At 44.4% G+C, this 15,831-nt stretch overlaps 1 protein-coding gene across 14 annotated transcripts in view; it reads right to left on the reverse strand.

The window, feature by feature from the left end:
• The window catches only part of KCNMA1 (potassium calcium-activated channel subfamily M alpha 1), a 545,541-nt gene that overhangs the window by 221,894 nt on the left and 307,816 nt on the right, over positions 1-15,831 (reverse strand). For all 14 annotated transcript variants that reach the window (XM_083738255.1, XM_083738253.1, XM_083738251.1 and 11 more), the window contains exon 5: positions 13,492-13,603. In XM_083738255.1, the coding sequence (XP_083594381.1) occupies positions 13,492-13,603 (112 nt within the window). The remainder of the gene's footprint in view (positions 1-13,491; positions 13,604-15,831) is intronic.

The raw sequence follows: 15,831 nt of genomic DNA on the forward strand, positions 1-15,831 counted from the left end.
GTTGATTCGATTTATACCTTGGGAAACTGGGCTCTAATCAAAATGGAGTTCCAATCCTACTTCTACAATGGAGTCAGATGAGTGGCCTAAGGCATTCCTCTTCAGTTAGTGGGCCATTGCCCACAAGAGAGCCATACCTCCAAGATTCTGGTGAATACTAGTGCCACTATCACCTTTTCCCTTTTTGTTAGGGATGTGTGTGAGAGAGGGGGGGGGAGAGAAAAAGAGAGAAATAGATAAAGCAACCCACAATAACGTTGGATCTGAAGAGGTAAAATACTATTGGTCTAAGCAATGAAGTGGGGCAGTAAATGTTATGTGTAATGTTTTTCATTTCACAAAGCCTATTAGTAACATTTAACAGATGCCAGATGTAAATACAGTATTTCGCAAGCTGGGCAGTTTTCAGTATTATTTACTGAATTCATGGAAAGCAAACATGCTATTATTTCAGATCACCCTCTAGGGCAGCCTTTCTCATCCTTGGGTAACCAGAGGTTTTTGAACTACAACTCCCATCATCCCTGAGTACTGGGCCTGCTAGTTAGGGGTGATGGGAGTTGTAGTCCAACAACAGCTGAGGAGCAAATGTTCCAGGGCATTTAAAAAAAATAATCAAGTGTGAATTGGACATTTTCAAATTCAAATAATCCATGCAATCTGCATAGCTATTTTCTAATCCAACATGTGCCCCCCCCAAAAAAAAACCCCAGCAACCCTCCCCTCATCACTAAGGGTTCATGATTGCTCTCCCACCTCTCAAAATTGCCCACACTGTTGTTGTTTAGTCATTTAGTCGTGTCCGACTCTTCGTGACTCCATGGACCAGAGCACGCCAGGCACTCCTGTCTTCCACTGCCTCCCGCAGTTTGGTCAGACTCATGTTTGTAGCTTCAAGAACACTGTCCAACCATCTCGTCCTCTGTCGTCCCCTTCTCCTTGTGCCATCCATCTTTCCCAACATCAGGGTCTTTTCCAGGGAGTCTTCTCTTCTCATGAGGTGGCCAAAGTACTGGAGTCTCAGCTTCAGGATCTGTCCTTCCAGTGAGCACTCAGGGCTGATTTCCTTAAGAATGGATGCATTTGATCTTCTTGCAGTCCATGGGACTCTCAAGAGTCTCCTCCAGCACCATAATTCAAAAGCATCAATTCTTCGGCGATCAGCCTTCTTTATGGTCCAGCTCTCACTTCCATACATCACTACTGGGAAAACCATGGCTTTAACTATACGAACCTTTGTTGACAAGGTGATGTCTCTGCTTTTTAAGATGCTGTCTAGGTTTGCCATTGCCTTTCTCCCAAGGAGCAGGCGTCTTTTAATTTCGTGACTGCTGTCACCATCTGCAGTGATCTTGGAGCCCAAGAAAGTAAAATCTCTCAATGCCTGCTTTCTCGTGGCTCCAAATATGTGTCTTTCATACTTGGGCAAAACTGTGTTCCTGAAATGACCAATTTCCCACAGTTCTGTCCAGGCTCAGAAAAGAAGAGTGACAAGCAATATGCTTGGTGGTTGCAGGAATTTGCACGCGCGCACACACACACACACACACACACACACACACAATTTTATTTTATTTTTACAAACAAAACTGGCACTGCAAAGTAGTTCTGCCCTCTAAAGTCATTGATGCCCTCCATCCCAAAGCCTTTCCATACATACAACTGAGAAAATATTCCTTCTGTGTCTGCATATTATATGATCTCCAAGCTACAAATGTCGTTTTTGGTAAATACCACCCTCTTAAAGGATTTTCTGGAGTGTGAAGTTGTGGCACCATTTTTGTGTCCTGAAGGACACACTATCCATGTCACAATATCCAGAGAAGGGCATAGGATGTGAAGGGAAAACTGAAGGGAGGTAGAAGTCGGTTGGTTACTGTTGTAGTGAAGCAGCTGAAGAAAGAGGAAAGCAGCAACAGATAGGGCATTAAGAAAATGAAATTAAGGGGCAAATGAAAACCAACTTTTTTTTTATTAACCGAGCGTCTGACTGCTAACACCCAGCTAGTACTGAAGACCATTGACAGGATGGTAGGAATGGGAGTCCCTCCAGTTTCTTTCTTTCTTTTTTTAAATAAATTTTTATTCATATTGCACATATATACAGGAAAAACATAAACAAAAAAATCCACCACATACCTTATACAAATTATATCCCCTTCACAAATCATAAATAAAATACATAACTGAGTTAGTCTCAACTAAGCCTTGGACTTCCCTCCACTCCTTTGGTAAGTATCGAATAAATTATATAGTCGCGTACTTTTTAACTCTTTTACATAGGCCTTTCCCGCTGTTAGAGTTATTTCAACCCCGCCAGTGTCACCTGAGATTTAGATTCCATATACGTTAAATATTTCTTCCAATTATCATGAAATTTCTGTTCATCTTGGTCCCTTAATCTTCCTGATATTCTATCAAGCTCAGCATAATTTATCATTTTAACCTGCCAATCACTTATGTTGGGTATTACTTCTAATTTCCAATTTTGTGCTAGCATAATTCTTGCAGCTGTCGTAGCATATAGAAACAAGATCTTGTCTTCTTTTTTAATTTCTTTACCGACCATTCCTAACAAAAAAGCTTCTGGCTTTTTGGGAAATGTATATTTCAAGATTTTTTTAAGTTCATTATAAACCAATTCCCAAAAGCCTCTCACTTTGCAACACGACCACCACATATGGTAGAGGTCACCTTCTACCTCTCTACATTTCCAGCATCTTTTATCCTTCAACTTATAAATCTTCGCTAATTTCACTGGTGTGTGATACCACCTGTAGATCATTTTCCACAGGTTTTCCTTTAGTGCCGTGCATGCCGTAAATCTCATATTCTTGTTCCATAGTTCCAACCACCTCTCAAAATCGATGTTATATCCAATGTCTATCGCCCACTTAGTCATGGCCTCCTTCACCTCCTCATCTTTTGTATACCACTCCAGCAAAATATCATACATCCTTGACGGTGTTTTGTTCTTACCTTCTATAACTTCTACATTAAATTTAGATTTTTTTTATCTTCAAATCCTACTTTCTTTTTGTCTTCTTTTAGCAGGTCATTTACTTGGTGGTATTGCAACCACCCTGTAAATAATTTTTTGATCTCTTCATATGGTCTAAGTTTAATCCCTTGATCTGTCTTCCAAGTTAGTTCTTCATAAGTGGCATTCTTCCCTTCCATGTTTATTTTTTTTATAGTTAACACCTCTATTGGTGAAATCCACCAAGGTGTCTTCCTTTCCAATATATTTTTATTTCTTTCCCATACTTGGAATAGTGGTCCCCTAAAAATATGATTTAGAAAGCCTCTATGAACTTTCACGTTTTCGTACCACAGGTACGAGTGCCACCCGTACCTGTTATCGAAACCTTCCAAGTCCAAGATGTCCCTATTTTCCAATCTTATCCAATCCTTCAGCCACAATAAACACGCCGCTTCATAATATAAACTTAGATCCAGTAGAGAGAATCCCCCTCTTTCTTTTTTGTCCACCAATATTTTCATTTTTATTCGTGGTCTTTTGCCTTGCCAGATGTATCTCACTAAGGCTCTTTGCCACTCTTTACACTGCTTTAGACCTTTTAGTACCGGAATGGTTTGGAACAAAAATAACATTCTGGGGAGAACATTTATTTTGATAACCGCTATCCTCCCCAAAAAAGATAACCTCAATCTCTCCCAGATTTCAAGATCTTTCTTAATATTCTTCCAAGTGACTTCATAGTTATCCTTATATAGGTTAATATTTTTCGCTGATATCCACACTCCAAGGTATTTCGGAAGTCCCTCCAGTTTCTGACGAGTGAAAGAAAATGAGACTTGTTCTGATCCACAAACCTATGTGTTTTTTCTTTGGAAGCTCTCATTAACCCTGTTCCTAAGCATTCCCCTGAAAACACCTAACTTGATAGCACCACAGGCTTGAACCTGGAGCCAAGTCAAGTAATGACCGCTCCCCACATCAAATGGAGGGTGCCTTTTGCGTCATCGCGAGCAGCCCCCCAGACCCCAGTACAGCGTGGCTTTGCCCTCCACAGGGTGGATACCTGGAGATCTCCGCCCACCTCAGCCAATTGCCCAATCCCACCTGAGGGAGGCGTTGCCAGGGGATCGGGCCAGGTAAGGGGAGGGACCGCCCTGCCCACACAGTAGAGGGTGGATCTTACCTGGGAATTGTCAGTTGGCTCCAGAGCTTCTCCCACCCTGCCCTCCCTCAGTTAGGCCTTCTTTTGCAGGTTAACCTTTTCTCCACAAGTACGCGGGCGTTGCTACATCAGGGTCGCTGTTGAAGGGCCGGAAAGGAGTTTTCCTGCATTGGCAGGTTTTGCCTTCCCCGCAGCAAAAATCACAACTTTGACGGTTTCAGGCTTGGGCAGAATCCGTAGTCTATCTTCCCTAAATGGGGGGGGGTGAAGCGGTGACTCCCCCCCCCCGCACAGCAGCGGGGGGTTCCCCATTAAAGGGGTTTTGAGGGGAGGCATTGGCCATACGCTGAGAGGTTGTCATTGCTCTCCCCTGTGATGGCGGCGAAACGGGGGGCGGGCTCTCTGCTTGAACATACGTTCTCCAGAGCCAGCCCAATCCCCACACATTCTGGATAACCTTGATATCCCCCAGGATAAACTCCCAATGCCTAAGCCAAGGTCTCCCCACATCTGAATCTTAATAAAGTTGTGGCCAATTTTAATTCCATAGCACATTGTCTTGAGTCATTATTCCACTCGGGAGTCGTCTGGGGTTGGGGGGACTCCGCCTGTCCATGTAAATGGGGGCTGCATGCAAAAGATGTAAGGGGGCAGGAACAAATGAAGAAAGGATCTGTCCTGGTGCTTAATTTCTCAGACCTCCCCACTTTTGCTGTAGAAAATTAACGCAGTGTATCCAGAGCCCATCCCCAGGATGAGCAGGAGATGACAGCGTGCAGCCGTCAGAGTGAATTGTTTGGAGGCAAGAAGCAGCAAGGGGTGGAAATGGGGCCAGTTATTTAGCTCCTGCTTCCTCAATAGCATCATGCGAGATGACTGGAAGGTTCGCTAGCTGTCACTCTTAATCATTTTAGATTAGAGCCTGCTAAGTTAACTATTCGGTGTCAAAAGCATTTAAGGGCCAAACTAGACACGATGGGGGCAACTACATGAATTCATCCACGTGTCTTTTTAAAAAAAATAAAATAAAAAGGAGCAGTGTGGGTGAGGGGACCTGAGCCCCCGTCCCTATCTATGTGCACTCAGTTGCTTCAACAGTTTTCACTGCCTAGTCCAGCTTACTTGCAGTAGCGGTGATAAGCTGGGGAAGAAGTACTTTAAAAAGCAACAGAGCACAGCAAGGTAAGACAGAATGGAGAGGAAAGTTTGGCTTCTCTCACCTGTATGGTTCTATCTTCTCCACACCACTCTCTTGCCTTGCATATATTTGTGTTGTTTTACTTGTTTTGGATTTTGCAAACTGCCTCGAAATATCTGATGAATGGTGGTACAGAAATGTTTGAAATGTATGCATACATACACGGGTTCCTCCTGTGTTTTTCAAACTTGGGTTCCCCGGCTGTTGTTGGACTACAACTCCCATCACCCCTAGCTAGCAGGACCAGTGGTCAGGATTGCCCTCTCATGTCTAGTTAGCTCTGAGGGCTGGCCTGAGGCAGATGCTTGTATTCAGCAACTTTGCTGAACATTTTGCTGGAGATGATCACAACTCAGTTGTGATCAGTGTAGAGAGCTCCAGGCTGTTGGAGAAGGTACAGTGGAACCTCGGGTTGTGGACATAATCTGTGACGGAGGCATGTCTGCAACCCGCAGCATTTATAACCTGCAGCGCCGCGTCTGCGCATCGCGTGATGCAATTTGGTCTTCTGCGCATGCGGGAAGCATGATTTTGCACTTCTGCACATGTGCAAGCGGTGAAACCCAGAAGTAATCCTTTCCGGTACTTCCGGGTTTCCCATGGTCCACTACCTGAAAACACATAACCCTTAGCGTTTGTAACCCGAGGTACCACTGTAGTTAAAAAAGAAAGGGAGACAGAATGCCTGTGTGTGTATATGTGTGGCTGCAGATGTTGTCTATACACCTTACGTTAATTCCATTGCCACACACATTCTGAACACATACTGTCATCCACATTCTTCCCACAACTAGTCATACAGAAGCTACTACATAGGTCTAGAGTTGAATCTAGGCAGTCCTGGTGAGCAATGAAACTGCCTGTGCATTGTGGCAGCGATATGCTAGATAGCTGAGGAATGGAGCTGTGTTTTCTCTCGAATTACCATATTTTTCCATCTATAAGATGCCCCCATGTATAAGATGCCCCCTATTTTGGGGGACTCAGATTTAAGAAAATGAAGGGAGATGGCCCAGAGTATAAGACACCCCCTAATTTTTGACCTTATTTTTTAGGGAAAAAACCTAGCCTTATACACGGAAAAATATGGTACCTAAGTAGCTAGAGGACAGGAAAGCAATGCCAGGATGCACACCAAAAATACTGAGGACAGGAGGAGGTTCATAAAGGTTCTGGACTCCCTCTCCACCAAAATGAAACAAAAACAAAAGCCCAGCAACTTTCACTCTTAAAAAAATCAAAACTTGTGGCAATTTCGAGCGACACCAGCACTGTCTGACTCAGAGACCAATTCCTCCAAGCCCCTGCCTCTCAATGCTATTAGTCACTTTATGACATCTGCCTGGCTTGAGGTCTGCAAAACTCTTTGTGACCTCAGAGATTCAGCTGCAGGCGCTGAAGCGTCACAGTTTTTCTGGCTGCCATTGGTTTAGCTCTGCTGACATCACAATCTTTGCTGGTGTGATGTCACAAACAGGGCATGCCACGTGCCATCTCAGGTCAGACTACTGACTGCTTACTCACATTTTAACACATATTGTACTGTGCTCTGTTAATGATACAAGAGAGAGTCTAATTACTACCCAGCTTTTCTTACTGCTGGTGCATAAGTGGGCAAGAGCACACAAGGTGATAGAGGGACGAATCTCAGGAGAATGGGAATAGAGGTGAACACCAATGGGGAAAACAGGCGTGATGGGAAAGGTAAGCAAACAAAGAGGCTGGGAAATATGGATGTTGGGTAGCAGAAGTATTCTGAAGGTGTCCAGATAACCAAACAGACAAAGTCAAAATATGGCCTTTGCCCTAAGGCACAGGGCTGATCCAGGGATCAGATCCTTAGGAGGGAACTAATGGTTTGCTTGAGTGGATGGAATTGTGCTGGAATCTGGGAAACATCAATGGCCACAGTGTCCTTGCGGATCCTCCCACTGTAGGACCCATTATAGAACATCTGCCCAACCCAGATGTACCACAACTCCTACCTGGACCAGCCAACACGGGCAATGGTCAGGGATGAAGGCAGCTGTAGTCCAACAATATTTGGAGGGCACTACATTGAGGAAGGGACGCGGGTGGCGCTGTGGGTTAAACCACAGAGCCTAGGACTTGCCGATCAGAAGGTTGGTGGTTCGAATCCCTGCGACAGGGTGAGCTCCCGTTGCTCGGTCCCTGCTCCTGCCAACCTAGCAGTTCGAAAGCACATCAAAGTGCAAGTAGATAAATAGGTACCACTCCAGCGGGAAGGTAAACGGCATTTCTGTGCACTGCTCTAGTTCGCCAGAAGCAGCTTAGTAATGCTGGCCACATGACCCGGAAGCTGTACACCAGCTCCCTCGGCCAATAAAGCGAGATGAGCGCCGCAACCCCCGAGTCATCTGCGACTGGACCTAATGGTTAGGGGTCCCTTTACCTTTACATTGAGGAAGACACCAATTTGCACACAATCAAGATCAGCTACAAAACAAAAAGGGAGTGCATTTCTCTGGCTAGCTACTCTTTCCCTTTTGATTATTATAACGCCCCCTCTTGTCTCCGTGAAAAGGTTCTGCTTTTGTTCCATATATGACAGTTTCAAAAGGACATTTCATTCTCATTCATCTCTGTCCCTTTCTCTCCATTATAGCTTTTTTAAATCACCTAAAGGATTCAAGTGGTTGTTCAGCTGTTTGGTGACAACAAAAATCCGCTGTCTGCACTTTCATGGATTATAGCATTGCATAATCTTTTTTCTTTTTTTTCAAAAGAGAGAGAGTTTGCCAACCGCTCTCTAATCTTTCCTCGTATTTATTCCCACTAATACTCTCTCTTGGGGTAAAATTATGAAATAGTATTCAGAAAGAACATTCCATTGCTCCTCTTTCTGAAGGGTGCTTTCTGTATGGAGCACAAATGCCAAAAGCAAGCGAAGTCTTAAGAACAGCAGAACAGAAATGAAACATATGCAGAGGTTCTCACATAAACGTTTAAATTTGATTGATTGATTGATTGATTGATTGATTGATTGATTTTATATACCACCCCATACCCAGAGGTCTCATCTTAAAGATGTAAGTATTTTGAAACTACTACTGCAGAAACATGAGCAGGGGACCTGAATGAATGACTACTATTTGATTCCTCTCAATCTACCCAGATCTGCCTAGATAGTTTGTGGAGTGAAATGCACAGGGCAAGGAGTCAACCAGAATGCAGATCATGATCTACACTCTAAATCTAAATCTTTTGGAGATTTACCGTACAGTGGTACCTTGGGTTACATACGCTTCAGGTTACATATGCTTCAGGTTACAGACTCCGCTAACCCAGAAATAGTACCTCAGGTTAAGAACTTTGCTTCAGGATGAGAACAGAAATCACGCGGTGGTGGCACAGCCACCCATTAGCTAAAGTGGTGCTTCAGGTTAAGAACAGTTTGAGATTAAGACCGGACCTCCGGAACGAATTAAGTACGTAACCAGAGGTAGATTGTCAAGGATATCTGAGACCCAATTGTTTAAGAACAGGAATAACAAATCAACACCTGCTATCTAAATTAAGCTCATTAAGTGAAGAAAGCTAATCAGGAGTGGTCTTTTGTGTGTGATTTAGCTGAGATTCCTGCATTGCAGGGGGTTGGACTAGATGACTCTCCAGCTCTACAATTCTGTGATTCTATGAATCAGAGCAGCCTGGCACAGTCCTATTACAGCATCTAATTCCCCTTGCTAATGTCCCTCACCCACTGAAATTGTTTGCTTAGGTTCCAGTGAGCTAGATCTGTGATCTTTGATATGTGCATTCTCAGATTTATCCAGTAAGCAGGATGTCCTGAGCTACATGTAGCCACATGTCATTGTTCTAGCTCATTAGGAAGTATCCTAACTGTTTCAATATCCCAGGCCAGCTGGCCTAAGTGTTTTGGAGTTTAGGATTCGTCCAGAGTCCTTCTATTCTAGGTCCATAAGTGACTCATGAATGCATTTGTTCTGAACACATACTTCACTTAATTTTACTGAAGGCTATAAGCCTTATTCATGGCAAAATTCCTCCATGTTTAAAGAGTAAAAAATTTAAGTACAGTGGTACCTCTGGTTACGTACTTAATTTGTTCCGGAGGTCCGTTCTTAACATGAAACTGTTCTTAACCTGAAGCACCACTTTAGCTAATGGGACCTCCTGCTGCTGCGCAATTTCTGTTCTCATCCTGAAGCAAAGTTCTTAACCAGAGGTATTATTTCTGGGTTAGCGGAGTCTGTAACCTAAAGTGTATGTAACCTGAGGTACCATTGTAGATCTAACATAAGGGAACATGGCATAAAGCATATCAGTTGTTTGCTTTTAAACCCAGACAGCAGCTTGCTACTCATAATTAATGGTATAAGATATAAAGTTCCCTGTTCCCTAAAATGTTGTTAGGAGACCAGCTCTACCTCAGCTCCTGCCAACCTAGCAGTTCAAAAGCACGCCAGTGCAGTAGATAAATAGGTACCACTGTGGTGGGAAGGTAAACAGCATTTCTGTGCACTCTGGTTATCGTCCTGTTGCGCTAGAAGTAGTTTAGCCATGCTGGCCACATGACCCAGAATGCTGTCTGTGGACAAACACTGGCTCCCTTGGCCTGAAAGCAAGATGAGCACCACAAACCCATAGTCACCTTTGACTGGACTTAACTGTCCAGGGGTCCTTTACCTTTACCTTTTTTATTACGACATGGGCTCCCTCATTATGGGCAGTGGTGGTCTCTCAGGACATTATGGCGCCCTGAGAGAGGGCAAAATTTGATTACCACCCCCCATGGGCGTGGCCAGGATTTTTGTTAGGGGGGGCAGTCTTTTGTTAGGGGGGCAGAACCTCAGATTTGTATTGGTTTTTATTAAGGGGGGCAGCTGGCCCCTGGCCACGCCCATGCCCCTCCCCAAATATTGAGTAAGTACCCATATACCCACTACCTTAAGTTACACCTTTGGGAGAAGAAAAGGCAAATGAGTAAACCCCAAGCAAATCTGGAGTGGAGTCCCTGAAACGGTTGAGTGGTACCAAGAATGCCTCCTTCCGGCAACGGCTGCAGCCAAGCTGGTGTCAAATGTATTGTTTTGCTTTCATTTTGACCACATTAGTGCAGCCTAGAGGAGGATGGGTCTTGTCATTTGGGCAGCCCAGGGCCTCCACACATGCTGTCCTAGCTTGTGCCTTAGAGAGGTCACAACACAGGAGGCATCAGTTACAAGTTACCCGTGTCTGCAGCCGCAGCAGGCGCTGTGATTCTCCAGTGGCTTGACTTCATATCCAGAGGCACACTCCATTGTCTCTCAAGACAGATGGATGCCAACAACAACATGTTGTTTTTATTATTATTAATTATTATTAATTGTTGTTGTTGTTGTTGTTCTTGTTATTATTTTGCGCCCCTTGGCTTGGTGCCCTGTGTGGGGAAATTGCTCACACTGCCCTAGATCCCCTTTACTTAGATAGTTGGCTTTAACCAGAGTTCAGCTTGATAGGTGTGCATTGACGCTAACCGCGTTATCCCAATATTGGTTCTTAACCAGGCTTTGCAAAGCTGCTTCAGAAATTGCGCTCACAAACTCTGGGGGGTTACAAGGGCAATATTGGATAGCACCACTGCAAAGTTAACCATGTCCCTTCTCTAAAGCATGCGTCCACACAGGGGTGGCCTGTCTCATTTCACCACCTGAGGCAAAATGGGAAGGTGCCACTTCTCCCTGCCCAAGCCTCACTTACCAGGGTTATGCAGCAGGGTCTCCTGGTGAGATCTCGCGTGAGTTCAGTGAGATCTCACAAGATCTTGTGGAAGCAGCAGCCACAGCTGTGTGGCCCTGGCGCTGGCAGCAGTAGTAGGTAGGGTGCCCACGGAGGCACCACCCCATTGAATTTTGCCTCTTGACGTGGGAAGCTGGTCCTGAGCCCAGCAAACATTCTTCATTTCCTACCTAACTTTAAGAGACTGGGAATATGTTTGCTTTAGACCCCTGAGCTACAGGATGTGCATAGACAGAAGGCCTGGGCAGAGAACTCTGCAGGATCTTATCTTTTTGCACCGGGATTTGAGAATACAGCATAACAAAAGAAATAGAAACCTGACAGCTGAAATCTGTTTTGTAGGTCACAGGCTTTTTCAGGCCCTTTATAAGCCTACGATGAACCTCGTACACTGAAGATGCTTTCTCATATTTCAACTTGCTAGTATTATTCCCTTTGTCTCAAGCAATTAGCTGTGTCAGTGCAACTACTCCATGCTTTGCACAACTTAATAAAGATAAAAGCAGTTTGCTTCTGGTGGCAAAGTCATGCCTCAGCATGACCACTGGATGGCAGAAGCACACAATTCTTTAAGCCGCATAAAAATGGAAAGGAAAGAGCAAGTTTTGTGGCCACTTCTAACATCTGCAGCTATGGAATCAGCAAAACAGAATTAGACAGATCCTCAAGCTAGTGAATACAACATTAATGTTATGAAGCTCATAATTATTATTCTATGTCAGTGTTACTACTACAAAACTAGATGCTACCAAAAAAAAAAAAAAAGCTGCTAAAAATTCTGTGCTGAGTGAATAAAATTATCTCCCCCTTTCCTCAACATTGTTCTCTCTTTAATACCAACCTAACAGAGAAATTTTCTGGGAGGCAGGTGGCACTGTGTTCTAAACCACAGAGCCTAGGACTTGCTGATCAGAAGGTCGGCGGTTTGAATCCCCGCAATGGGGTGAGCTCCCGTTGCTCAGTCCCAGCTCCTGCCAACCTAGCAGTTCGAAAGCACGTCAAAGTGCAAGTAGACAAATAGGTACCGCTCCGGCGGGAAGGTAAATGGCATTTCTGTGTGCTGCTCTGGTTCGCCAGAAGCGGCTTAGTCATGCTGGCCACATGACCCGGAAGCTGTACGCTAGCTCCCTCGGCCAGTAAAGCAAGATGAGCGCCCCAACCCCAGTGTCGTCCGCGACTGGACCTAACGGTCAGGGGTCCCTTTACCTTTACTAACAGAGAAATTTAGCAGATGAAACAAATATATAAAGTGATGGGGATGGGGGGGGGGGAGAGATTCACCTACTAAAGTTCAAGATACAGAGCCAGTTTAACCATAGGGGCACACTATGCGTCTGCCTAGGGAAGCTAAAATTTTAGTGCAGCCACATTTGAAGGGCAATTAAATTCAAAAGGCATCAAACAATGGTGCCGGTGGTGGAAGGAAGAGTCAGCAATGGCCAGTTACAGCAGTCTGCATTTTCCAGAATGCAGAGTCAATGACACCATTCTATCCCAATGGAACAAAACCTCCTAAATGGGTCTTTCTTAGAGACACAGTAGCGCCTGCTTCAGAGCTCTCCTGAGAGCCAAAGAGGCCTGCCGCAGTGGTGGTGATGGAGCTGGTGTGGAACCGGTTACCATTTTCCAACATGCTGCCATACCAAGATATTGTTGGGGCACAGCAGGGAGGCAATGGTTTTGATGGAAGTTGTTCTCTGAAATCCCTTGAAGGCAAGCTTCTTGGAAGTACCTGAGAAACTCCTCTGATAACAGCAACAAACCCCCAAGTGTCAACATGCAGAACCATAATGGGCAGCAAACTGATTTCCTAATCAGTTTTCCCCCGCCTCTCCTTTCTTGCAGAGGAAGCCCATTCCCTTTTCCAGATGAAGAAAGGATGCTTAGGATTGCACCTCCTCACAGTGGAGAAGGTTTCAGCTGCCTGGGGCCTGATCCTGCCTTCTTCTTGCTTGTGTGAAGCATGGACAGCTCACTAGACTGGTTGTCTTGCAAAACCTGTGGAAGTCAGTGACACTTGCCTATATGTGCTTAGGCAGGTGCAGCCAGTGATCACGGTCTGGTAAGTCTAGCAGAACTTTTGAGGGGCAGAGGAGACAGCTGTGAGCCACCCCTGCAGGAGAGGAGGCCATCTCTCATACAGGCTCTCTTACACCAGGACCAGCTACAGCTTCTCTCCCTTTGCTTCAGTGTGCTGGGAAAATTGCGCAACCCCTCCCCCCCCTCAAGTTGCCACCAGTCTGCCTCGGTTTGTGTTTCTTTCGGAGGGAGGGGGGAGACTCAGTACCTTTCTCTCAGTGCCAATTGCAAGTCATTGAGAACACAGTACCAGTAGCCAGCATCTTGCAAACCCACACACAATTAAGAAAAACGCTGTTTACTTACCCAGCCAACTTCTGTTTAAATACACTGAAACGAACACTGGAGGGACTGTGAAGAAATCTACCACCGAGTTTACTTCCAGCCAGAACCATAGCTTGTCGTTGGCTGCTATGAACTGGGGAGGGAAATGAAGAGGATAAAGATACTGGTTGTTGTGGGGTGGGGGGTGGGGATTCCTTATGAAAGATACAACAGATTTTCTGTTTGTCCCTTGGAAATAATTAAGGCATTGTTTCGTGACCTCTCATTAAAATACACCTGCTTATTCATTTTAATTCATTAATTAATTGACTAATTCATTTAAAAAATGTTTTAGACCTGTTTTTTAAGGGTGCACTCTTCCCACCCGAAGAACCCTTTGTAAAATACATTTTCATGTAAAATACATGAAGATACAATTGCAAACACGCACACAAAATGCCCCAGCAACGAAAGGTTACCCCCCTTCCCAAACTATGTAAACCACCTGGGAGATTTCAACAATAAATCAGCATACGGATTTTACAAAGAAATGTGTCTTGAATAAATGAGTTTTTATTTAACAGCTAGCAGTAATGAGACAACACTTATCTCTCTGGAGAGGGGGTTCCAAAGGTGGGGTGGGGCCATGACTGAGCAGGCCCTGTCCCTTGTCACCACCAGCCTAACAACTTTTCCTGGTAGGCTAGTGATGCTTGAGATCACTTCAACCTTGTGTACATGGTCCTACAAGCAAATCTACTTCAGCATTTAAAAAAACAAGGCAAAGGGACCACTGAAAACCTTCTCTATGGACAGTCTGCAAGTGTTGGAGTTTGTAGGAGCTGGTATGAGGCTAGAAAAGACTGAGAAGCTTTTGTCCCACAGAGTTAAAGCAGTTAAATAATAATTCCCTCTAAGGGAGCAGTGGTTAACGTGAAGAAGGAGAATATTAAAGATCTCTTAATATTCCCAGGACAAACTCCACTCCTCAAACTACAATTCCCAATACAGTATATATTCTTTCTGGGAGTTTTTCAGGTGGGAGAGGGGGAAAGGCCACAGCAGCTGAAAAGGGTGGTCCATGCATTGGTAACCTCACCATTAGACTAATATAATGTGCAGAAACTGCAAATGAGCATAAAATTAAGTTCACCCAGCTTTCCACATCTTGCATCACAAGCGCACTGGAGGCTTAATAGGTACTGAGTCAAGTTGAAGGCTTTGCGACTGACGTTTAAAGCCCTAAGCAATCTAGGAATAGGAAATCTAGCAATCCACCTTCCCCTACACAGACCAAACCAATCTTTCCACCTTTGTTGGTGGTTCTCTGGTTTGGTGACAATGTGGCAGTGGACTTTCCCAGTGATAAGTCCATCCTCTGGAATGTTCTATCTCAGATAAGGTATGAGGCGGAGACATTAGCAACCTTTCAACACCTCCTAAAACGTTTACCCAAGCTTTCCTGGATGCCTGACTCCTGATTTATTTTGTTCTCCACACTGCTCACATTTATTTGGGATATAATCGTTTTATCTCATTTTTAATCTATTTCCCCCCAGGGAATTTTATTGAATGTTTCTGTTTTCATACTGTAAACCACTGATATTATTATTATTATTATTATTATTATTATTATTATTATTATTATTCAGGGTAAAATAAGCAGGGTTGCCTCAGGCATCCAGCAGCACAAAGGTAAAGGAGGGACCAGAAGGCAGAACTGCCACAGATTAGTCTGACTAGGGTCTAGGGAAGGACAAAGGCTATATTGAGGTAACAGGATCTTCTTCTGGGGCCCCATGCAACTGTATGATCTGTTGTCTGTGGCAAGGGGCTCGCCCTCACCCTGACAATTGGGTGGACTGCTCCTGTCTGGTGCCTTTAGACCCCCAGCCCTCTATCCTTGGGTTGAAAGTGAAAACTGGTTTGGATTTTTGGTCCAATGCAAACAAACAAAAAAATCACCCTTTGGGGATACTACTTAAATCGCCTTCTCACATTTTACTCCAGTTCAAATTCAGTGCTCAAATGAACATGGAAGCCTTTACACTCCATTGGCTTGCAATTTTTAAATGTTTAAAAACTAACAAAATATAATGGTTAAAATCACATTCTTCACATGAAATAAGACTTGAGCTCTTCATATGAGCCTACCTATATCCTGTGATCGTCAGCTGAGGCCCTTCTTCGTGTGCCTCCTCCATGAGAGTTCTGGAGGGTGGCAACACGAAAATGGGCCTTTTCTGCAATGGCTCTCCACTTGTGGAATGTTCTGCCCACTTCGCACCTTCATTATACACCTTTAAGCACCAGGGACCAGGCCTTTGGCTGACTAACATCATATATTCTTTTAAATATGTTTGTGGGAGGGGTAGGGGGTTA

This window comes from Podarcis gaigeae (genome assembly GCF_964106915.1).
Source record: "Podarcis gaigeae genome assembly, chromosome: 5".
Lineage (NCBI taxonomy): Eukaryota > Metazoa > Chordata > Lepidosauria > Squamata > Lacertidae > Podarcis > Podarcis gaigeae.